The following is a 24,820-nucleotide window of genomic DNA, read 5'->3' as shown; positions in this document are numbered from 1 at the left end:
TTTGTTGGTTATGTAGAGTTTGTGTTAACATTCTTCTGAATTGGTGCAATCACAAAAATCAAAGTATAGACCGTTTGTGCTCCGCGAGTCACGAAAACGGGTTTGGAATACCCCCCCCCCCCCGTCTCTGAGTACACCACTCATCTTATATACCGCCCTCTATTGATAACTCATTGTAATTATAATGCCACTCATCAATCTGTATTCTGTATCTGTTCTGTATAGTTGAGCCGGTATAGCATGCAATTATGTCCTCTATGCAATACTATCCGGAGGACATTATTGCATATGCAAAAATGTCCGCCGGACGGTTTTGCATTTGCAATCGTGTCCGCCCGGACGCTGCTGCATAATGCAATAATTTGTGTCACACATTTGCATATGCAGTTGTGTCCGCCCCGTTGAAACCGGACCGTCCTTGCAGTTAATTTGGTCATGGAGGAATATTCCTCCATGATTTGGTCGACGGAACACGTTTGCCATTTCTTTTTACAACAAGCTAACCATGAAGGAAGACTAAGGCAGACTAAGTGCATGTCATGAATGACATGAGAAATGTTCGGCCGTTGGGTATTCGCTGCAATAATAATACGTGAATATTCATGTTGCAGTACGTATAGGTTCAGTACAGGCACGCTCGCTTACACGCGCCACATCATGTACAGCCTATGTATGTCCACCGGACGGTTTTTGCATAGCCCCGGACACGCTTGCATGTCCGGAGCGGACAGTATTGCATGGCGGACACAATTGCATCTGACACCGGCAACAAAATGTTCAAAGACACGTATCACACCAGTGTGCGCATTGTGTGGATGGGATGGGTTAATTGAAGTGCTTATGGTCGAGGTGTCTTTGAAGCTATCAAATGAGTTGCTCATAAGAACCTTTTTTGATCTCCCTGACAACTTTAAAAGTTAAAACGAAATTGCACTAAAATCCTAAATTGCCGCATTTTTCGGAGCGAAAGACTATTATATATCGATTTGAGTGTTCTACCCCTGCCAACTAAGCTGCGTCCCATGGACCAGTGTCCCACCGGAGATTTTGTCCGAAATCGCGTGGTCTAAAGGTGGATGCATCAAAAGAGGGCGCCATCACACTGTACACAGCAGAGCCGTATTGCCCAATATCCTCTGGTACACAGTTGGGGGGGGGGGGCAGAATCTCCTTCACACGAACCCCTGACTAAGACATGGACACTCCAACCGAGTGGGCACTGGTGTGAACATTGGAACCACGTCACTTTTAAATTTCAGTGTAAATCGAATAACATAGTTAGTAAGCAGGAAAACCAACCGTCATAAATAAAGCAGACTGAAGAATGATGATGCAATTCTTGTGGGCGCTGTCCCGACTAACCAATCAAAATGCTAGAAACTGTCAACAAGCCCGAATTGTTGGCAGGAATGATCTGGTTCCCTCCTCTTCCTCCTTGGCTACAACGTACAGTCTGCGCCTGGAAACCAGTCTTTGTATTGACCTCTTCTGCGAATCGCTGACGTCACACCAAGTCGCTTCGTGTTAATGTTCCGGACGTTGTCCTGAAGTGTGGGCATTTTTCTCAGCTGTGGTACAAAAAGTGTGGTGAGAGAGACTACCGTCTGCCTTCATTTTTGTTCTTCAAAGTTCGACTTTTATTCGATATTTTACATTCACTATTTGCTGTTGTCACAAACACAAAAGAGAGCGGTGACACTTTCACACCCAGTGAACAGTTTCCAATTGTAACGTGAGGTAAGTAAACAACAAAATGGCTAGCTAGCCGGCATTTTTACATTTTGTGATTTTTCTCCGGTCACATTATTTAAATTATTCTACATCGAAACCTTGGAGTTAGCACGTATGCAGGAGCTCGGACTTTGTGTGTCATGTGGCCTTACAACATCAACTGCATGTACTCGTCAACATTTTCCCTTACTACCATCCTCCGTAGACAACAAACCACAATTGATACACATTATTGGCAGCAAATTTGTAAACTTCTACATTTTTACCTACATGTACATGCTGTACGTGATACTATACTGTGCGTAGATAGGAACTCTATGTACAGTGTAGACAAAATGGTAGTGCTATTCTTTAGAGTAGAGTAGATCATGGGGTTATTCCTCCGTTAGCATGCCAATTTGTCTATAGCACTTCCATTTGCCCAGGCAGGCACTGTTTTGGGAAAATTTTCCGCATGGCGCCACGACTTTTTCATTCGATATGAAATAATAATATTTACCTCAATGAGATATCCCTTTTTGTAAAAATGAGTGAAAAAGTGGTTGCGCCATACAGAAGGTGTTTGATGTTTCTCCCTTCTATACAAATATTTATTTAAGGTTTATCGCAAATTACTGCCTGACTGATTTTGCTGAATTGCCAAAAGACATGGGATGGAAAAAGGGGCTTAAATTGCAAAAACCTTATATTTATAGACCCATTTTACTCTTTGCATTTTCGTACTTACAAGAGCCTACTCTTTGCATTTTCGTACTTACAAGAGCAACAGACTATATAATAATAATAACAATGAAAACCACATTTATTTGTTTGATTTAGTCGATACCCATCCACACAAAAAATGGCACAAAATTTTCACTGGGACGAAAAATTTTTAACTTGTAATTTTAGTTTGTAAACTGACACTGTATCAGTTTAAAAACTACAATTAAAGGTTTTGCCAAGTGCAAGTTTTGTACTGTAGGTTTAATTTTTGTTCTATAAACAGCTGCATTTCTCAATCTCCGTTGTATTTCAAAATGGAGCGCAGACTGACTAAGAAAATGTGGCCCTTCAAACAATACTTTGCCTAATTAAAAGATCAAAATCAACGTTAAAATGTTCAGTCTTCTAGGAAATTAAATAGTGTTATTTCTGTGCACAATTATGAAAGAGACAAAACATGCCCAATTTAACCTGCTTTTGGAAACGCAAAAAAAGTACCGTCTTAATTTTAGAGGTTATGTTTCAGAGGGCAAGCCATTAGTTTGTAAAAAATTGTGTTTGTCGCTTGAATTGCATACATCACATACAGTTAGTTTTCTTCGCAGACTAGAAACAAAGTGAGTATTAAGTGAAAACACGTCTAGGCCTACTTGCTATAGTTTTAAACATTTTTGTTTGTTCAAGCACCAGAGTTCAAAGTATTCAGATTAGTTTCAGATCCAGGGTAGCATGATTCTTCAACATCGACAGACTTTTAAAATGAACATTACAGAATTGGTTTTACTAGCAAAACAGTTGCTGGCAATGAAAGCACTTTATGTAATCCACCATACACATAAACTGACAAAAATGTAGAAGTTTGAGATCGGCCATCTGAGTCACGAGAGAATATAGTGGAAAACCGATTACAAACTTTTGCATTGCATCGATGCCAAAAAAAAAACGCATGAAACGCTCACTGGGCGATAAACTCCAAACGCAAATTTGGATTATTTGTTTCTCATCAAATATTAAATTTCAGACAAAAATATTTCAAGGGATGTTTTCTACTATCATCATCATTAGGCCGTGTAAGTTTTATGTAAATCTGTGATCTTCACAATTTTTGTTTCTTACCAATTAAAAGATATTAATCAGACTAAAAAGTCGGCATTCAAACGTTTTTGTTGTTGTTACAATTGAATGCATATTATTCAACTGAACAACTAAAAAAGGTGTTTTGTCCAATCTGTTATAACGAACAACACACGTTTACCAAACACACTCTAAAAAACTCTGGCCTTGAGCCTGTCCGTTCAGTGTTTAACTTGATCCAGTAAAGTGCAGTGACAACATCTCCTCAGTATTAAGGTCAAACCTAATTAAATGTCAAAGTGCTTTTAAAAATTCCTAGAATTCAACTGCTTACAAAATAATGAGATGTATGTTTTGTACAAAGTTTTGTCTAGTGTTGGTTATCTTTGTTTGTTTTTACTAGCTGACAGTCTGTATTTAACTGCCTGGTACATGTATATCTGAGTTGGGATTGACTTAGGATATTCATATTATTATAATGTAGTTATTATATGGCGGACTAGTGAAATTTACTTCAGGACTAGTCGAGCCATGTGACACTAGTCCCAACTTTTTTAATTCCAAGTAAAATTCATACTGAAAAGATTGTGTCACTGATGTCTGGTTCCTAAGTGTTTCCTAAGTGTTCTATATTGTCTTGAATTGTTGTAAGGGTCATATTTGGTTCACCTTCATTCATGGGTCATGTACTGCAGGAAGTTGCGACAATTTTTGTAGCAGTCGTGGCGGCACGATTAACCGAGTAGTTGAAAACAGTAGTCGCAACTCGGCTAAGCCTCTACTTCTACTACTACGATAGGCCTACTTGGTAGAATCCATTTAAGTATGGATGTTACGCCGAGGGACCTATTGTCCATGAGCGGTCGATGTGCAAGTAAAAACTCATCCCTGCGCAAATGTGTGGTCGCCAAGGCTTCAAAGTAAATACCCATCTACTAGACTTCTAATGCACAGCTCCAATAGTCCCCACTTTGACACTACATGTAGCCCAGGCTTGGGCATTAAAACAAAAAAAATGTATGTTGGCGTAACCCGACCGACCCTAAAAATACGGCTGAACCTGGATATTGTTTTTTTTCAAGGGAAGAAATTTAATGATTAAAATCTATTAAAGACATACAAATAGAATAAATATCATCAAGAGTTTAATTGTTGTGTGTAGCCTTGGTTTTGTGTGTGTGTGTGTGTGTACTACCAGCATAAACACTTTAAAAACATGTAATTTTTTTAAGAAAAGAAAACAAAACAAATCCCTACCTACCTAACCTATTTTTGGGGGCCCGTTTTGGGGGGCCTGTTGGGCCCGTTACGGCAACATTTATTTAACATGTTTTAATTTTTTTGCCTTAGTGTAGAATTCTATCACACAGCTGCTCTGCCATGGTCACTCATAATAGTCTAGCCAGACAGCCTTGGTCTGCAGATCCCCTTCCATCATACATGTAGATGGCAAGCTTCAAGTAGACCCACCCACTGTATGTGTCACAATGCCACCACCCACTGTGCCACACACTGCGTCACGAAGGCCTATTAGCCAATAGAGCTGCACAACCAATGACCAACCCTTTATACTCCCACTATAGTATAGGCCTAACGTAAACACACACACTTAACAACAAGCTTTAAATGCAGAATCATTTCCCTGTAGTGCTTGTTGTCGTCACAGTTCAGTTTGCTTGGCTCTCTGTGCACTGGTTTTCTTCAACAGTGTTTTGACTTTATGGGGCGTTTTTAAAAGTGTCTGTGTTTGTGACTCGGAGTGAGTTCAAAAACATTTTTATTTTAATAGGTTTTTCTTAACATATACATATTTATTTTGTTCTTAATATTTATTATATTTTCCAAAGTTTATTTACTGTTTTTAAATGTTTGTTAAAGATTCTATTCCTATTTTAAGATTGGATTGATAGGCTTTCGAGTCTCAGTGGTTATGTTCACTTTTATTAATCCTGGCCATCTTAGAATGGGCTTGTCCTGTCTGTTTTTATAATTGTCTTGCTTGATTGCCAGTGCTCTGTCTCATTCAATCATTGGTTTACAATTGTTCTAGGTGTCATAAGTTTACACTCATTGTTTCTTATACTGTTATATTTCTTTAGTACGGTAACATTGTATCTTGTACTATTTGTTGAAATATTGGCCGAATAAATAATAATAATAATAATAATAATTTGAAAACATATTTTGTACACACACATTTATTTTGAACAACAAGCTTTTTGCAGGATCGTTTCCCTGTTACACTGTGATAGTTGTCACCACAGTTCAGTTAGCTTGGCTTTCCGAGCCTTTAAAAAAAAAAATTGTATGCCATTTGCTTATGTCTGTTTGTAACAGTTCAACAGTGTTTAGACTTCAATTTCTAGTGGGGTGCTCTTAAAGGGTCTGTATTGGTGAGAGATTTGTGCTTTCATTTGTTCATCAGAGTCACTGCCATCTTCATGAATGTCAATAGGATTTGAGGCATTGCATGGTGAGGTATCAATGTATATTTGGTTTGCGGTAACACCATGTGTGTATCTACTTGCCAGGTGGAGTTGTTCTTAGGGAACTGTCTTGCTTTATTCTACTGCCTTGGAGTAGATAATCGGAGGTTCGGGAGACTTCTCAGTTCTGAAAAGAACTGTCCTGCTTTTTAACTATTACCAGGGCGGATGGTATAGAAATTAAACTGGACTACTACTTTAGCTTATAGGATCGTAATTAACTGTACTGCTGCGGAGTCAGTTCTGAAATTGGTCTCAACGTTTCGACTAGCTTGCTCTAGTCATCGTCAGGAGACTGAATGTCAACAATCTTTCTTTTGGTACTACGTACAGGGCCTGTTTCCCTTTGGTTTTCCTTTGCGTTTGTTTCCCAGAATAGCTGAATTAACAATGGCAATGGCCTTCACCCAAAGTACTAGTAGGCCTACTGTCATGACTGTATGACAAAGTACCTCTGTTGATTGGCCTTGTATTGTGTGCGGTTTACACATCTGGGGATACGGTAGGAAAATTAGGAAAATTAGGAAAATTTCAAGCATGAGTGCAAGTCTTTTATTTTATTGTACTCTGTGATTCCAGATTGAGGTTGATAGCTAGCTCGATAGCTAGACAAATTTTAGTGGTGGGAAATACATTTAACTTTAACCTCAAGTCCACCACGAGCGGATCAACAAAACTATTCATGTTTAATTATTTTGTTCATCAGTAAAAAAAAAAAAAAAGTGCACGCTTCACAGGCATGATGCCATGTTTTCAAACTGTCCTTGGGGCCATGCATTAAGTTGAACGGCATTTTGACTGTGTTAATTCTGTGTGACATTTGATACTCCGTTATTATCAGCTGTGTCTCAGATCAATGCACAGTGGACAGGACAGCATTCTCGAATGCAGGCCTGATACACAACACAGAGGCAATGAAGGTAATTGCCTCCATGCCCCCTGGTCTTTGCCTTTTTGCTCCAGTAGAAATTTACAATTTTTCATTAAGCGGCGGTCCCAACCCGCCGTACGTGCAAGTGCGTGCTGTCTACTTGCAAAAACGTGGGCAAGATTTTGGGATCCGTACGTGGTGAGTACTGCCTCAGTACGGATTTGGGAGCACGCAGACACGACGTAGCACTTTTAGTGCATGAGGAACTTTCTCTGCGTCACCCGTATGGATTCACCGAGTAAGCATGTGCTCCACACGTGCTCCGCACTAGTGTCCTTGCCCTTTTCGCAAATGAAGCATACAGGCCTGCGAATGTCACAAAACAACGCGGACCGAATAAATAAACCAAACCTAATCTAATCGTATCTAATCCAATCCATTCTAATCTTCCATTTTGTCATTCATAAATGCTACAGGATGCCTCTTCAAGATCTCCTCCCTCAATCGTCGGACGACACGCCAGATACAGGCGAGATTAAGATGGACATGGATCCTGTGAGTCCAACGTCCAAAGAGAACACAGGTGCGGGCATCGCTGAGGATGAAGAAGATCTCAAAGATGAATTCTGCGATCCCGATAATCCGGTCGTCGTAAAGTTTCAAGATGTCAGTGCTGCTGCGTATAAAATCAAGAGCGGAATTCAACGAACACCGTGCCAGGTATGAAAGAAGCATGTAAAGCCGTGCCCCAATCAAACTTTTGGGGGATAAAGTACCAAAAATTAAATCCAGTTGGGACGCACGGTAAACTGCCCTCCCTGTTGTTAGCATTTTTTTACTTGGTAACTTAGCAATGGAGAGCTGTTGAATGGTAGTATAAAACGTTGTGAGAACTGGCTTCCTCTGAAGCAACGTAGTTTTCCGGAAAGAAGTAACTTTCCACAAATTTTATTTTGAGACCTCAGAATTACATTTTGAGGTCCCGAAATCAAGCATCTGAAAGCACACAACTTTGTGTGACCAATGTGTTTTTTTTCTTGCAATATTATCTCGCAACTTCATAAAGCTGTTAATCAGAAAAATTATGCTGGACCAATTTGCTAGGCAAGAAATGAGTGGGGTACCCAGGGTTGTCCACAGTTTTGAAAGTAGCAGGTGAAAAAGTGTAAGTAGCCAGTGTTTGTCAAAGTACTAAGCAAGGGCGCAAGCGCTGCTCTCACCGCATAAGCTCTAGCAATTTCTGGCTTAATCCATTGAGTTAATTGTCTCAAAATCCTGACATCTTTTGTTAAATTGACTCCTGAACCTGCCATAAGCATGATTGCCCTGTCTTGTGGCATGGTAACTCTGTGGTATTCTGGCTGTTAACCTATTTTGCAAAGCAAGAGTTTTCTGTGCTTTTATGCTTGATGAAACAAGGCCCAAGTGACCTTGTCTATGTCTATGGCTTTTGACTGCAATGAAACTGTTAAGAATGGGACTGTCCTGATGCAACTAGGTTTTCCCTCTCGTGAATATTTCTGCGTAAATGACAACATTCTTTCTCCATTCCTGTTTTTGGTTTATCAGCGGTCTCAGATTTCAAGTCTGGTCGGAATGGAGCTTTTCTTCAAGAAAGATTTCTTACAGACGACCGGAAGGTAAAAGTTCAAATCAAATTCTTATTTTGTGTAATTGTAACAAATCAGTTTTTTTTTTTAAAGATCAAATTTATAATTTTTTTTAAAGATAAAACCATATAATAACCTCCCCGATTGCAGAGTAGGGCTTTTACGTTGGGCGTCATGCTCGCAAGTTTTCCGAGCTTTATGCTTTCACACTTTGCGCTCAGAGTTCATTTTCTTTTCTCAACAGGGTATCACATCCCTGAGTGTGCACAGCCACAATCCTGGGTTGACATTCAAATTTTCTTGGTGTGAATGTGTCATGTTATTAAAGACAGTGGACACTATTTGGTAATTGTCAAAGACCAGTCTTCTCACTTTGTGTATCTCAACATATGCATAAAATAACAAACCTGTGAAAATTTGAGCTCAATTGGTCGCCGAAGTTGCAAGATAATAATGATAGAAAAAACACCCTTGTCACACGAAGTTGTGTGTGTTTAGATGGTTGATTTTGAGACCTCAAATTCTAAATCTGAGTTCTTGAAATCAAATTCGTGGAAAATGACTTCTTTCTCGAAAACTACTACACTTCAGAGGGAGCTGTTTCTCACAATGTGTTATACTATCAACCTCTCCCCATTACTTGTAATCAAGAAAGGTTTTATGATGATAATTATTTTGAGTAATTACCAATAGTGTCCACTGCCTTTAACTCAATAAGGGCTAGTAAACTTGGTTGGTAGAGGGCCAGCATGTTAATCCGGAACTCTTGGGTTCAAACCTAGCTCTTGTAAATTTGTCTTTGTTCAACCCAAAATACTTCATTCACCTAGTACTGCGTCATTGGGTTATGCGTTTACATGTATACACAAGATCTACAAAGAGTCACTGTACATTTATCTATGTATGTATAGTATTTTTACTTGGTGTCTATGCAACAAAATTTCTGTAAAATAATGTATTTTATCTCAATTCTCTTTATGAAAATCTGACCCTTTTGAAAAGTTTGTTCTCTCTCTTCTTGCAGTTTTAAAGAGAGGGGAGCTCGTAACACCCTCCTGACTCTGTCTGAGGTAAGCTTCTCAGTTTAGACTCCCTAAGAAATTAAAATTCCACTGAAATTTCCACTTTGTTTTGCTACGGCCATGAGAGTTAATGCTGTCATCGATTTTTGAATTGGTCTAACAAAATGTCCTGGGGTAAATTTCACAAACCTAGGAGATACTAAAAACGTATGGCTAGTGCTTAGTTAGGACAACTTACTCATCCTAACTAGAGATAAGACTAGTCTTAACTCTTTGTGAAATCGACCCCTGGTTATACAGTCTTACTTATGGATGGTGGCCTTGCTCCAACAAAAACGCAATTGCATGTGTTTTCATTGGTCAATTTGTTCTTGAGGTCTACTGTATGGCCCCCAAAATGGCGTACATGCATCAATAAAAATGGTCTAACAATGAAATCACGTGCACTATGTTGCACTCAGCGTTCTCTGGGTTCTATTTCTATGATTCTGCTGTATAGCGCCCTCTGCTTACAAGTCATCATGCAAGATTGTTATGTCAAAGGTTAAAGTTCAGAGGTCAATAAAAGAACAAGCATCTTCTTGGATTCAAAACTGGATTCACAACTGAACAACTGGTATAGAGTCCTTGCAATGCGCGCAGCGTACTCACATTTGCCTATCCTGGGTGCCATTTTGGGTGTAAAAAAAGTATACAAACATGCACAAAAGAGAGTTGCACTGCCATCTTTGTCAGAGTGTGACGTCATATTAAATTGGTCTATTAGAACCTTCATATTTTTTCGCCTTTTTCCCCGAAATAATAAGGTTGTTTTGTCACAATCTGCAGGAACAAAAACAGAAAGGCGTCATCGCAGCGTCTGCAGGAAACCATGCCCTCGCCCTGTCGTATCACAGCCAGAGTCTCGGTATCCCGGTGACCGTCGTCATGCCGATCATCGCTCCAATTATGAAGATCAACAGGTGTAAGCAGAACGGAGCCACGGTCATCATTCATGGACAAGATTTGGGAGAAGTAAGACTTGATCAAATATATTCAGTCATTTCTCCTTTTTACCACAGATATCCCCAATAAATCTGCCTCATTCAGAGGCTTCCGATCATTGATTTTGTCTTTTGTCTTCCCCACCTCCTGGGGTCACACATGCCCCTTCCTCTATTCCCCCTTGCCCACAAGCCCCCCTGTATCCTCCCACCATCCTCTGCTTTGTTCATCCCCTGCTTTCTCTGTGTGCTTTCATGTCTATCAATCTAGTTCTGCTTACACTAGTCAGGGGTCCAAATTAAGTGTATTTTCATGGTATAGTCAGCAGGGCTAGTAACCAAGACTTTTTGGCAGCCCTGATGAGATTTTGGTAGCCCAAAAAACACATTATGTCTTGAGTCGCGGCACAAACTTCACCATCAGCACAGGTCATTGCTGTTTGTAATGTTGATTTTTGCTTTATTTTCTCACTTGCCCGTGCTGTCATTTGGCCTTGGTCGAAATGTCATGCCATTATAAAAGTATTTCTTTTTGTTTTATACTTTACGATGCTTCCTGACTAATCTTTTTTTTAGAATATCGTTTTGTTAAAACTGCTGGCTCTTCTCGGAACCACCCCCACAAATCATAACAGATATGTAACAGGGTGTCTCCCACAAACCTCACTTTGTCAGTTCAAACTTTTGTTGGTTAGTTATGGACACGGATCATTAACCAGCAAACGGTTGGAAACGTTTAGGTGTTCTTTGTTGAGTCTTTTGTCACCATAAACATTCAAACTCTTTTAGTTCTTCCTGGAGGTCATGTCACACTAGGTTGATTTTGAGAGACCCGGGTATGGGGGGGGGGAATCCAGGAATGATCTTGTCTAAAAGGAATTTATCAAAATGAGTTTGGCCGTTTTGTGATAGAAGGGCAGCGTTTACCAAGGCCAGTGATTTTAGTCCGAACTAGTAAACTGCTGACTGATCAAGTCCGCCAGTCCTGTGTGTTATCAATTGAAAAATAACATCTCACTGGTGTTTTTTTTGTCCCCAGTCATATTCGTGTGCTGGACCCAATTTCTTAGAGCTGCTTTTAAAAGCACAAAAAGTAGCTAAGCACAATAAATAATGCTTAGCAGAACTGGGTTAGAAGCCAAACCATGTCAAATGTATATTCTTTGGCTGATTTCTGCCAAAATGTTGTACGATTTGTTTTGCTTATAATAAGCACTTCTTTAAAATTAGGCCCTGATCTATTAATACAAATTCTGGTCTGGTCAAACTTTTGAGCTACAGATTCTTGTGGAATAAATTTGGAGCCCTGCACTGAAAATAATAAAGTTTAGCCAGAAAGCAAGTTTCCACCAAGATATGTTTACAACAATTTACTCTTGCATTTTTTATATGTTTAGTCAACCTACAATCAGTTTACTTTTAAACAGAACCCATTTATTCCACAAAATTTAACAGACCTGTGTAGAATTTTAAAGAAAAAGTCTACTACTCTAACAGCTCCACATTAACTCACGGCAGATTGTTGTAATTTTAAGAACATACAAGTTAGTGGAACATAAACTCCACATCCAACAATTACAAAATAAATATTTATGGTTTAAACTTTTACTTTTGTTTTGCAGTCCAAGACATACGCAATCAGAATGGGCAAGAAACAAGGCCTCATGTATATAAATGGGTAGGTGAATAGTTTTATAAAACTGGTTCAACTTTCTCAATAAGTCATTTGTGAGTTAGATTTTAATCAAGTCTGGTACATAAAAACTTGCTTGATCACAATTTACTGCTTAAATTTCAATTCTTCAGACTATAGGGACAGTTGCTATGTCACATAATTCGGGACAAGCTTTTTGGTATTTACATTTAGAGACAGTGAACACCTATACACAATTCTGAATGGATATGTATGGAACAATGGTACAAGGGTTTCCTCATCTGGAGGTATCCCCGAACCATTTGACATAGCAAGAAATATCTTGGTCTCTTGAAGATGACTAGAGCAAGCTAGTCGAAACGTTGAGACCAATTCAGAACTGACTCCGTAGCAGTACAGTTAATTACGATCCTATGAGCTAAAGTAGTAGTCCAAGTCTATTCCCTATACCATCCGCCCTGGTAATAGCTAAAAGCAGGACAGTTCTTTTCACAACTGAGGAGTCTCCCGAACCCCTGATTATCTACTCCGTGACAGTGGAATATAGCAAGACAGTTTTCTACCTGGCAAGTAGATACACACATGTTGTTACCGCAAACCAAATATACATTGATACCTCACCATGCAATGCCTCAAATCCTATATAAGAAATATCTCTATAATCTGGGGAATTCAAATTAAGCGGTAAGTTGTGACTAAGCAGACTTTAATCAAACGTAACTCGCCAATTGCTTTTTGTATAAAGCCCGGTTCATATTTCCTGCGAATGCGAAGCGAATGTTGACGTCACAAAATATGCAACAAATATTTGCAGCAGTTCAGCTCTGCTCAACTCACTTGCGTCGAATTCACATCAAATTCCCTTCGCATTTGCATTTGCAGGAAGTATGAACCAGGCTTAAGTCTTGTGAAACTTTTCATGTCGTTCTTTATTTGTCGGATCTTCGTTGCGTTGTGATTGGTCAATATGCAATGGGGAGGAGCTTAATGGATCGGTCTTTTCTGGGCCCAATTTCATAGAGCTGCTAAGCACAAAAATTTGCTTAGCTTGAAATTTCTTTCTTGCTAAAAACAGGATTACCAAAAAAATTCCTATTTGTTGCATATCGCTTGTTACTAGTAATCAGCTGTTGTTTGCTTATCCTGAAAATCACGTAGAAAGTGGTTGGTAATCCTGTTGTTATTAAGGAACAAATTTCATGCTAAGCAAATTTTTCTGCTTAGCAGCTCTATGAAATTGGGCCCTGTAATGTTCCTTTATAAAAAAAAACATTTCTCTGATTTTAGTTTTGCTTTTTTTCAAATTTTGTTTCCCTAGATACGACAACCCACACATTATCTCAGGGCAAGGCACCATGGGATTGGAAATTATTGAACAGGTCCCCGACTTGGATGCTGTTATTATTCCAGTGGGGGGAGCCGGCCTGATCGCTGGGGTTGCTCTAGCGATAAAGAGCCTATCCCCACGAACCACTATCATTGTAAGTCATTGCAATATTTATTTCAATTTAGTTCAATTCAATGCACATTTATTATTCATGTTGACAATGACAATTAAAGACACTGGACACTATTGGCAATTGTCAAAGACCAGTTTCTCACTTGGTGTACATGTATCTAAACATATGCACAACATAACAAACCTGTGAAAATTTGAGCTCAATTGGTCGTCGAAGTTGCTAGATAACAATGAAAGAAAAATCAATTCGAGACCTCAAAATCTAATCCTGAGGTCACAAAATCAAATTTGTGGAAAATTACTTCTTTCTCGAAAATTACGTTACTTCAGAGGGAACCGTTCTCACAGTGTTTCATACTATCAACCTATGCTAATAATTATTTTGAGTACTTACCAGTAATGTCCACTGCCTTTAAGCAGCGAATATTGCCAAACATTTTTCTCCTTAACTATGGAGCTCTCTTCCCGACAAAGTCAAAGACTGTACCACGCTAGAACAATTTAGACCATAGAGACTCTTGTGTATTCTGCGCTAAATAACTGTTATTGTTATTTTTAAGCAAAAAGGAGCAAGATTCCAGTCACAGATAGTACATTTGATAATATTTTGGCTGAAAACTTTTTGCTGGTAAGCAAAATTGTTCTCGGGCTTAGCAGCTTTATAAAATTTTGCCCTGGTGTCGGACTTCAAGAAAGGATCTAAGGAAAAAGTGTTATTTCGTCGCAGACCCAATCTTCAGTTGTTGCATGTTTATAAATTTTCTTGCGACTCAAGAATTTCAATTTATAAAAAATGTTTGGATTTCCTTTTTATCATTCAGGGAGTGGAATCTGAACAATGTCCGAGCTTCTCGGCTGCCATGGACGCAGGGCACCCCATCTGGACCAAATCCGGTCCATCTCTCGCAGACGGTAGGTCAAAGGTCACATACTCTGTCCAGGGATGCGTTCCACTTGCGCAAAACCTTTTTTATCCTTGGAATGATTGGTTGCACACTTAGTGATGTTAAAAAGGCGGTGCCCTGAAATGAAGATGACGACACCGTACAGAGTTTTTGTTTACCTTCTTTTTGCTGTATGTAGTCCTCTTCTGTACTTCATGACATCAACTCATTAACTTTGTTATTTCAAATCTGTATTATCAGTCACCGAAAATACACTGTAGTTATGTAAGTGACAAGAAAATCATACCATCTGCTTGTTGGCCATTTTGAAAACCACCCCCAACACCTCAGAAGTGTGTTCGCTAAATGGAACGCACCCCAGTTGTCTTGTATTGGCCATTTAATTTACTTATTTGAACTATTTGTTATTTAAAGACATTGGACACTATGAGTGATTGTCAAAGACCAGTCTTCCCACTTGGTGTTTCTCAACATTTGCATAAAATTACAAACCTTTGAAAAGTTGAACTCAATTGGTCGTCGAAGTTGCGAGGTAATAAAGAAATAAAAAACACCCTGTTCACACGAAATGGTGTGCTTTTGATTTCAAGACCTCAAATTCTAAGCCTGAGGTCTCTAGGTCAAATTTGTGGAAAATTACTTCTTTCTCGAAAACTAAATCACCTCAAAGGGAGCCATTTCTCACAATGTGTTATACCATCAACCTCTCCCTATAACTCGTTACAAAGTAAGGTTTTGTACTAATAATTATTTTGAGTAATTACCAATAGTGTCCACTGCCTTTAATTGATCACCTCCTGTTCTTTTTTTACGGTTTATCTGCTGTCTTGCTTTTAATATTTGTGTTGTGTATTTTATATTTTAAAATTTGTGTATGTGCAGAACGAGGGAATTTTCATGCTGGCATGACGAATAAAATACTGGATTGAATTGAATTCTAATGGGTTTTTGTGGGTGTTTTTCTTTGTAGGTCTCGCTGTCCCCACAGTTGGGGTAAATGCCTTTGCTACCGCCAGGCATTATGTGGACAAGATGGTGGTCGTCAGGTGAGCGTGAATCAAAGCTACTGGAGTTTTGTTCCTTTTAATTCGTTTATCAACTGGTTTTGAACGATAGATAAACTTTGCCAGCTTGCAGTATGATATCATGTGGTGAATGCATCCACACAGTACACAGTTAACCCTCTTACTGTTCGACCATTCAATAGCACCCACTTTAGGTTTGAATGGTAGATAAACTATACAAGCCTGCATATGATATCATGTGGTGAATGCATCCACACAGTACACAGTTAACCCTCTTACTGTTTGACCATTCAATAGGTTTGAATGGTAGATAAACTATACAAGCCTGCATATGATATCATGTGGTGAATGCATCCACACAGTACACAGTCAACCCTCCTACTGTCTGACCATTCAATATCATCCACTTTGGTTTTGAATGATAGAATGAAAGAGAACCGTTGGTTTCAACTCACGGTTTTATCAGTATGCTCTGTCCGCTTTTTTTCTTTTCTTTTTTTCCCCCTCTAGAAGACTATCAGAGCATACTGATTGAAACGTCAAGTTGAAACCAACTTTTTTCCCAGAACAGCCCCAACTCATCTATAGATTATCATGACATGGTATTACCGTAAACCTTTACCTCTGGTTACTACATGTAAATTGTATTTCCACCATGCAAAGTTGCAAATCAGACTTGAATTGAATGTTAATAATAAAGCTACCCGCCTGTTGGTTGGATGTTCGATTTTAGTGAGGACCTGATTGCTCTGGCCATTCTGAGGCTGATTGAGATGGAGAAGGCTGTCGTAGAAGGGGCTGGGGCATCGGGGCTAGCTGCCCTCATTGGAAACAAGCTGCCCGAACTCAAGGGCAAGAGGTAAGAGTGTTTGTAAGAAAGTTTGCGGAGCAGTTAAAGTATGTCTGATGAACTGCCCTGGAACAATCTCCCACATCACATTGCTTCAATCACCTCCTTTAAAACATGTATACAAAACTGCCCTGAAAACCCACCTCTTTTTTATACAGCATTAATTACCTTGCTTGTGTGTTAATCATTCAGTCAATTGTAAACAATTTAACTGGTTATTTTTTGTTCAGTTGTTGGTAAAGCGCCTAGAAATAACCTTATATTAGGCGCAATATAAATCAAATATATTATTCTTGTTATTTCTAGTGGATGATACCCGTACCTACCTCCTTTTTATGCTAACAATTATTTTGAGTAACTACCAATAGTGTCCATAGTGCCTTTACCTACCAGAACTTGAATTTTACGCCTGTAACCCCTCGGCCATGACACCCAATATAATTTTCTCTTTATCATCCAACAGGGTAGCCATACCACTGTGTGGAGGCAACATAGACACGACCGTGCTGGGTCGGGTTTTAGAGAGGGGTCTAGCAGCAGACGGTCGCTTAGCACGATTTGTTGTGACGGTCAGCGATAGGCCGGGAGGTATCACAGAACTTGCCGATATTATTAGCTCCATGGGGATCAGGTAGGTTCATCGTTTATGGCGCAACTTATGCTATAAACGTTGCGCAAGTGGACTTGCGCAGTTTGAGTAAAGTTTCGTGAAATCGGCTGCAGGGCCAAACTTCCATGGCTCTGCTTACAACCAAATTCTGCACTTACAATCACCATTCTCTGCTTACGTGCAAGCGCCGAATTTCTGCACTAGCTGTGTAAGAGTAGAATGCCTAGTAAAGAATGCCTAGTAAGAGTCCATGCTAACCTGGAAATACGCTTGCGGTAAGCACAGATTTCATTGCTTCCGTATAGCACCGATTCTTTGCTAATGGTAAACAGAGCCATAAAATTGGGCCCAGCTGTTGCTTGACTCTCTTCTGCCTTAATGCTGTAGGCTTTGCCTGGTTGTGGTTTCCCTCTTGGTCTCTGATTTGATTCCCATTGTTGTTATTGTCATTCTCGGAGCGCTTGCAACCTTAGAAAAAGGGGCTTTATAAACGGTGTTATTATTATTATTATAAATATTATTTCCGTATAATCATCACCATATGCCAGGGCATGGCTATCATTATTAATTTTTGTTTGCACAATTTCTCAAATTATACACGCTCTTTGTTTGTTTCACTCCCTGATTATTATGATCTCAATTATTGTTTCAATTTGCTTTGAGTTATTTCCGTGTTGAATTAGAATTGTATTTGACCTGTGACCTATAGACTAACCTGCCAGCGCTCTACCGATAAGATTGGTCAAGGAAGTCCCCTTGACCAAAACTGTTTAACTTTCAAGTTGCCTTGCCCATTCTAATGTCTTGTTGCATGTATTTGTTCTCGATATTGATAGTGCTTTTTACATTGTAATTAACCAGAATCTATCTTGTACCAAGTTTGTATTTTTGAATGCTCATTCGTGCTTTTAAAGTTTGAATTGCATGTTTGGTTCTATGTTGTTATACTGTAAGCCATGTTTTATTAATATCCATCTAATGTCCAGGTTTTATATAGTCTTTTCTTAAATTGTGGCATCATGAGATTAACTCGATAGTAATGTAGTTTACTTTTTCCATAGTTTGGTTATCTATATTTGTGTAGCTGAAATGTTTTTAGTTTTTATGTTATATTTAGGTTTACTATTGTGAAATTCCCGGTGCGTCTTTTTTTAGGTAGATTTTGATGCATCTTTTCACAAAAATGTTGATGTGTATTTTCAGGCAGATGATTCTGTACTTATTTATGTTTATATTATTAACTTACATAATATAAAGTAGCTTCCAAAACAAGATTTTTAATTTTCGTATTGATCTATAAAATATTAAGTCATCGTTACTTTGTTTTCATTTCCAGATTTTAATTATTATATTTTTCTATTGAATCTCATTTTTCAGTATTAAGGATATCTTCCATGAGAGAGCGTTTCTGAAGAGTGAAATATTTAATGTCCAGGTGAGTTGTTTATTAGTAAACAAGATTATTCAGTGAGGCATGTTTACCCAGACAAACAAGATCCTTTAGGGCCCAACACTTAATGTTTTTATATGGAGCTGATCAACTTATGTATTTGCCTAGTAAGGATGATTAAAGTTTTTGGAATTGAATTGAATTGAATATTACGTGTAGTTAAAGCGTACAGTAAACGCTAACTAAAGTATCTTCTTTTGTGTGATAAAGTATTTTTCCTGATTGAAACAGGTGAAGTGCGTGGTGGAGACTCGAGACCAGGAGCATTCTGATGAGCTGTACAGAGCACTGAAGCATCATTACCCCTGTGGCAGGATCATCTGGGGGACGGACAGCATCTAGATGCCTCAGCTATTCTTACAAGTATCCTGGGGTTGGTTTCACAAAGATAGTCCTAACTTAGGACTAGTCTGAGGAGTTATTAAAAACTGGTGGCTAGTCCTAAGTTAGGACGAGTGAGATAAGACAAAGTTTTAACTCTTTGTGAAATCCACCCCTGTAGCTATAAGCAACACATCTCAAAAAAGATTCTTTGCCACCTTGTGAAGTTTCAAATCCTACTGAGAAACCAAGAAATAAGTATGCAAGATTCGCAGCAGGCGCTATTAGAAATATTTATCATTATCATAATCTCTGACTCGTAAAACGTAAAACGATCAGTGTACATGGAGGACCACACTATTGGCTCTTCTCATAGCCAACACTCCTCCCCAAGGAGATGTACAAAAATGGTTGCACCCAAATTTTGACTAGTAAAAGTTACTTCTTATTATCCAAGTCATTTAAAGCTTCATCATCATTTGTGTCTTGGAGCTTTTTTACCCTAGGAACCTCCAGAGTTCCGAAAAATCTTCTCTGCGGTAGTAGAATATACAGCACGATAAGTTCTCAAAAGAATATATATATATATTTGGTGTGCAGTAACACCATGTGTGTATCTACTTGCCAGGTAGAGTTTGTTCTTAGAGAACTGTCTTTCTTTTTTCTACTACTGCTGAGTAGATTTAACGGATGTTCGTGAGACTTCTCTGCTTTTAAAGAACTGCCCTGCTTTTAAAGGGCAAGTAGCTGCAAACCAAATTTACATTGATACCCCACCAAGCAATACCTCAAATCCCATATACCAAAGAAACCTTAGTGAACATTTATTTGCTATCTCGTTGATAGTCACAAATTTGCTTTACTTATAGCTGAATACGTTGAGAAACTTTTGGGCATTTTTAGAAGTATATTTTCCGTCGCATCTCTCCTTGGTGTCTCATCATGGCTCACAACATTTATAAAAATTAGGATGAAACGATCATTTCATATGTAAAATAAAATGCTTATTTATCAGCAAAATTTACAGAGAAAGATTTAATAAAAGTCATATTTGAAAGTTTCATCTGAATACAATGTTCACTTGCCGAGAAATTTAGAGTTAAGACCTTGAGCAAGTACGAGTGCGCTCCGTGGTTAATTAAAGGTTGACTATTTTGACTCGAACCCAGGCTGGTAGACCATTGGTTGCCTTCTGTGGTCGACCATTTGGAAGTGTTGAATACTGTGGTACTGATGGTTGACTATAGGATTCCAAATAAGTTTAAAGGCAGTGGACACTATTGGTAATTACTCGACATAATTATGAGAGATAAACCTTACTTGGTAACGAGAGGTTGATAGTATAAAACATTGTGAGAAACAGCTCCCTCTGAAGTAACGTAGTTTTCGAGAAAGAAGTAATTTTCCACGAATTTGAATCAAGCATCACAACTTCGTGTGACCTTGGTGCAACAAGGGTGTTTTTTCTTTCTTTAATATTTCGCAACTTCGACGAACGATTGAGCTCAAATTTTCACAGGTTTGTTATTTTATGCATATGTTGAGATACACCAAGTGAGAAGACTAGTCGATTACCAATAGTGTCCAGTGTCTTTAAGTGAGTGCGTCACTGCGCATGTACTTTGCTAGTCAGTGGTCAATCATGGGTCAGCTCGAATCATGTGTGCGCTCGAACTTATTCCTTGTTGCACTGACGCGATAAAATGTGACTCCCTTGAACTGCTCCACTGTGAGCAGTTCCATTATAGGGGTGTTAAGGCAGAGCGGATAAGAGCATCGGACTCAAGTTTAGATGGTTAAGCCATCAGGATGTGGATTAGAATCTCAGTCATGACACTTGTGTCCTTGAGCAAGAAACTTAACCATAATTGCTTCTCTCCTCCCGGGAGTAAAATGGGTACCTGTACCTGGGCGGAGATGGTTTATGTGAATGATTAGCTTGGCGCGCAGTAACTTGCGGTAACTCGCAGCACCGGCTGTATACTCCCTAGGAAGCTAAGATGGTTTAAGGAATTGAATATATGGCCCATGCAGTGACCAGGGGTAACAATGTCAGAAATGCTTTGATACACCCATCTGGCTGTGATCAAGCGCTGTATAAAATCAATTTCTATTATGTTGTGGGGGAGGGCATTCCAGTCACAAGTGTAAAGTTAATAGCAGTTTAGATTTATCATCAAAATATATACTTTTGTGTGCCCAGGAAGATTTTTACGTAGTTTTTTTTTGTAGTTATACCTACATGTGGGCATTTTTATGTGGATTTGAAACTTTAACAAAAAATATAAATATTATCAGTAGTATTATTATTCTTTCTACCATGGTTTAAGTTTTTATTATCTTGAGCACTATTCTCTTGTTGTCAAGAGAAACAATAATTGCTTTCTTAGGTCATGAGGTAATGATTTCCTATATTTATTTATCTTTTTTGTTTACTTCGCTTAGCATGGGTTTTACTTAAGAGTGTATATTTTCTTTGCATGTTGTGAATAAGTATTTATTAACACTCTATTAGTGTCGATTTTGAGACGGCATTAAAAAACCCAACCCTCTAATATCCTCCAATTTCTAGGTTGTATTTTGAAGGCATTTCAAAGTCTTAAAGGTACTGGACAGTGGACACTATTGGTAATTACTAAAGTAATTTTTACTGATAAAACTTACTTGGTAACAAACAACGGAAAGCTGTTGATAGTATACAACATTGTGAGAAACAGGTCCCTCTAAAAGTAACGTTGTTTCTGAAACATTTTTAAGCGCAACACACAGATGGTACTTTTACTCTCCAACCTGTAAACCTTTTTTACTTTTTAAAAACACACAGCAGGGTTGGAGTCCAAGTCTTTTGGCAATAATGGCACTGGAACACCAGTAGTCTCTCCGACTCTTCAAATAACTAACCTGTGAATTTTTTTTTACTCAATTGGTCATCAAAGTCGCAAGAGAATAATAAAAGAGAAAATACTCTTGTTGCACAGCTGTGTGTGCTTTCAGATGCCAAAAAGAGGCTTCAGGCATAAAGTCTTTTAATATTTGAGTGAGAATTAACCCATTTCTCACACATGACGTTCCTGAGGGAGCCATTTCTCACAAAGTGTTATACTATCAACAGCTCTCTATTGCTCGAAAATAAGTTTCTAACAATTGTTTTGAGTAATAACGAATAGTATCCGGTGCCTTTAAGCAAGACCCTTAGCTAAGATTGCTTTGTGCTGCGGCTGGGATGTAAAACCTTTTTGTATATAGGTCCTGTGTGTTGCTGTGTAATGCACAAAAACTTGAAACCCGTTACACTTATCGTTTAAAGACACTGGACACTATTGGTAATTGTCAAAGACCAGTGTTCTGACTTGGTGTATTTCAACATATGCATAAAATAACAAACCTGTGAAAATTTGAGCTCAATTGGTCGTCGAAGTTGTGAGATAATAGTGATAGAAAAAACACCCTTGTCACACAAAGTTGTGTGGTTTAGATGGTTGATTTTGAGACCTCAAATTCTAAATCTGAGGTCTCGAAATCAAATTCATGGAAAATTACTTCTTTCTCGAAAACTACGTCACTTCAGAGGGAACTGTTTCTCACAATGTTTTATACTATCAACAGCTCTCCATTACTCGTTACCAAGTAAGGTTTTATGTTAATAATTATTTTGAGTAATTACCAATAGTGTCCACTGCCTTTAAGAGAAGAGGTTATCACCAGTGTACATAGATTAAATTGACACATATACTAACATAACTTACCTGGTATCATAATAGATGTCCATGGTGGAAAACTTCCCTTGAAATATTTTTGCTTGAAATACTTTAGTTTTAGAAAAAAGTAAAACAAACAATTTTGATCTGGCAAGTACCGAAAATGGATGTTTGAAAACAGCGATTGTTTTTTTCTTCTTGAATATATTCTTGTGACGCCAATGACCGGTTGAGCTTTAACTTTCGCAGGTTTGTTAGTTCATGTTTGTGTCAGGTCACATGAAGTCGGGATGGTGGTTTTGAGAGTTGAAACCAACATATATTTTCAGAACCACCCCAACTTATTACATGGTGTTATCGCAAACCTTTGCATAACTTCAACTTTATTTTTACACTGAACTTGAAGTTGTAAGGGTGAATGCAAATAATAGAGTAATCCCGAACAAATTATTTTACAAAAATGGATATTTAAAATATTTTATACATTTAACGAGAATGATTTTTTTTTTGTGATGTTAAATCTTTTGTACATAGGATTGTGAGATCACAATCCTGTACTTGACCCCTTGCTCGGCACAAAATTGCACGGGTGGAAAATGTGTGTCTCAAAAGAATATAAACTGCCAACAAGTAGATAGTACACATGGTGTTAATGCAATCTAAATATACATTGATAAAAATTATGTCACCATGCACTGCGTTAAATCCCATATAACTTTGATACGTTGCCTTTTATTTTAGTAAGGGAAGTTTTTTGCCCAGAAAGTGCACCTGTATAACTTTAAAGCAATAACTTGTTTGAACCGATATGCTTTCTGTATTAACTAATGTTCCAGTACATGTAATATTTCAGGGATGGCACTATGGTATGTGTTTGTGTGTGACGCTAAATATTAAGAGTCTATTTGGAGTTGATATTGTGTTGAACATTTCATGTACAAATATTTACTATTTGAAGTTTATTCCTGTGGCATTGACGTTGCTGTAAATAGTTCATTGACGTATGGGATGTAACATCACAAAATGAGCATAATTGGGAGTAATTTTCTAAATGAGGATCAGCATTTCTGGATTCAGAAATAAAAGAGCTTTCCAACAACATTGGGTTGGGGTTTCAAATACTACCCAGACACCAATCCAACAACAAGATTAAATTTTAAATGTCTCAAAATTGAGATAAGCATTTCTAGACTAAGAAGTTTGCTTTCTTACAATATCCAACGATATCCAACACTTGGGGTTCCAAATATCACCCAGACACTAATCCCACAAACGAGAGTAAAATTTTAACTTTCCAAAATGCAGATAAGCATTTCTAGATTCAGAAGGAAAAATGCTTCCCAACGATATCCAACACTTGGGGTTGCAAATATCACCCCAACAACAAATCGTCAATTTTTTTTTCTTTTCAAAATGGAGATAAGCGTTTATTGATTGAGAAGGAAAATTGCTTTCCAACGATATTCAACACTTGGGGTTGCAAATATCGCCAAAATGGGAGTAAAATTTTAATTTTTCTAAATGGAGATAAGAATTTGTAGACTTTGAGGATTTAATTCTTGCTTTTATACGAACCCATAGAAGATTATATCATTGTAATTAAGCAAAAATTAATAAATTATCTAATGTGTAGAATTATCATGGAACATTTATATTTTAAAATGGGTTGTTGCGTTTCATAGAAACAGACTTAAAGAAAAAAAATTTAAGTAATAAGCTTCTGTGAAGCTTATACTTTGAAAATATAATGAATATTTAATGAATATATAACAGCGCCATAACTTACCGGTAAGTTCTCAGCTGTTCACACTTGGACCAGTATTAGTTAACAATTTTCAGCAGTAAGTTAAGAACACGGCTTTAGACAGGATCAGTAAAACTGGTACAAAATGTAGAAGGATTGGCGTTTTAATTATTATTACATTACATTGTATAGTTAATTGATGTGCCACCTTGGCTGGTAGCGCCAACGAGTGTTTATATACATAATCCTTTGTAGCAGCTACTATTGAACCAAACAAAACAAAATGTTATAAAAAAAACCAATTTAATATTTTTAAGATGGGTCTCCATCTGTGTTTATTTTTTTATGAAGTGTCGTGGCCGAGCGGATGAGAGCACCGAATTCGAACTCTGGTGTTCCTGTTCAGCAGTGTGGGTTCGAGTCCCAGTTGTGACACTGGTGTCCCTAAAGCAAGACACTTAACCATTGCTTCATCCTTCCGATGGGACGTGAAGCTGTTGGTCCCATGTGTTGTGTACTGCACGTAAAAGAACCCAGTGCACCTATCAGAAAGGGAAGGGATTCGCCCCGGTGTTACTTGTTTGATTTGCAGCATATTGCGTCGCCGTACTTTGTAAACCAT

General features: G+C 38.2%; 1 protein-coding gene across 2 annotated transcripts; it reads left to right on the top strand.

Moving 5' to 3' along the window:
* Positions 1-1,523: 1,523 nt before the first annotated feature.
* On the top strand, positions 1,524-20,084 carry LOC117298012 (L-threonine ammonia-lyase-like). 2 transcript variants are annotated; one of them, XM_033781231.1, is made up of 13 exons: positions 1,524-1,737; positions 7,344-7,587; positions 8,437-8,507; positions 9,502-9,547; positions 10,328-10,513; positions 12,105-12,160; positions 13,455-13,617; positions 14,417-14,507; positions 15,471-15,546; positions 16,259-16,384; positions 16,839-17,006; positions 18,363-18,420; positions 18,667-20,084. In XM_033781231.1, exons 2-13 carry the CDS (start codon positions 7,345-7,347, stop codon positions 18,775-18,777), a joined length of 1,395 nt encoding a protein of 464 aa, XP_033637122.1. In that variant the 5' UTR covers positions 1,524-1,737; position 7,344; the 3' UTR covers positions 18,778-20,084. The 2 variants fall into 2 exon arrangements, with proteins under 2 accessions (XP_033637122.1, XP_033637123.1); XM_033781232.1 differs by lacking the exon at positions 1,524-1,737 and adding an exon at positions 5,191-5,269.
* Positions 20,085-24,820: the final 4,736 nt, after the last annotated feature.

This window comes from Asterias rubens, chromosome 12 (assembly GCF_902459465.1).
Source record: "Asterias rubens chromosome 12, eAstRub1.3, whole genome shotgun sequence".
Taxonomy (NCBI): domain Eukaryota; kingdom Metazoa; phylum Echinodermata; class Asteroidea; order Forcipulatida; family Asteriidae; genus Asterias; species Asterias rubens.
The sequence above is the reverse complement of the archived record's forward strand: the minus strand, read 5'-3'. Positions and strand labels throughout refer to the sequence as shown.

Coding starts and splice junctions, on each gene's coding strand:
- LOC117298012 (XM_033781231.1), top strand. CDS start 7,345: ATGCCTCTTCAAGATCTCCTCCCTCAATCGTCGGACGACACGCCAGAT. Junction 8,508..9,501: donor TTCTTACAGACGACCGGAAG/GTAAAAGTTCAA, acceptor CTCTTCTTGCAG/TTTTAAAGAGAGGGGAGCTC. Junction 12,161..13,454: donor GGCCTCATGTATATAAATGG/GTAGGTGAATAG, acceptor TTGTTTCCCTAG/ATACGACAACCCACACATTA.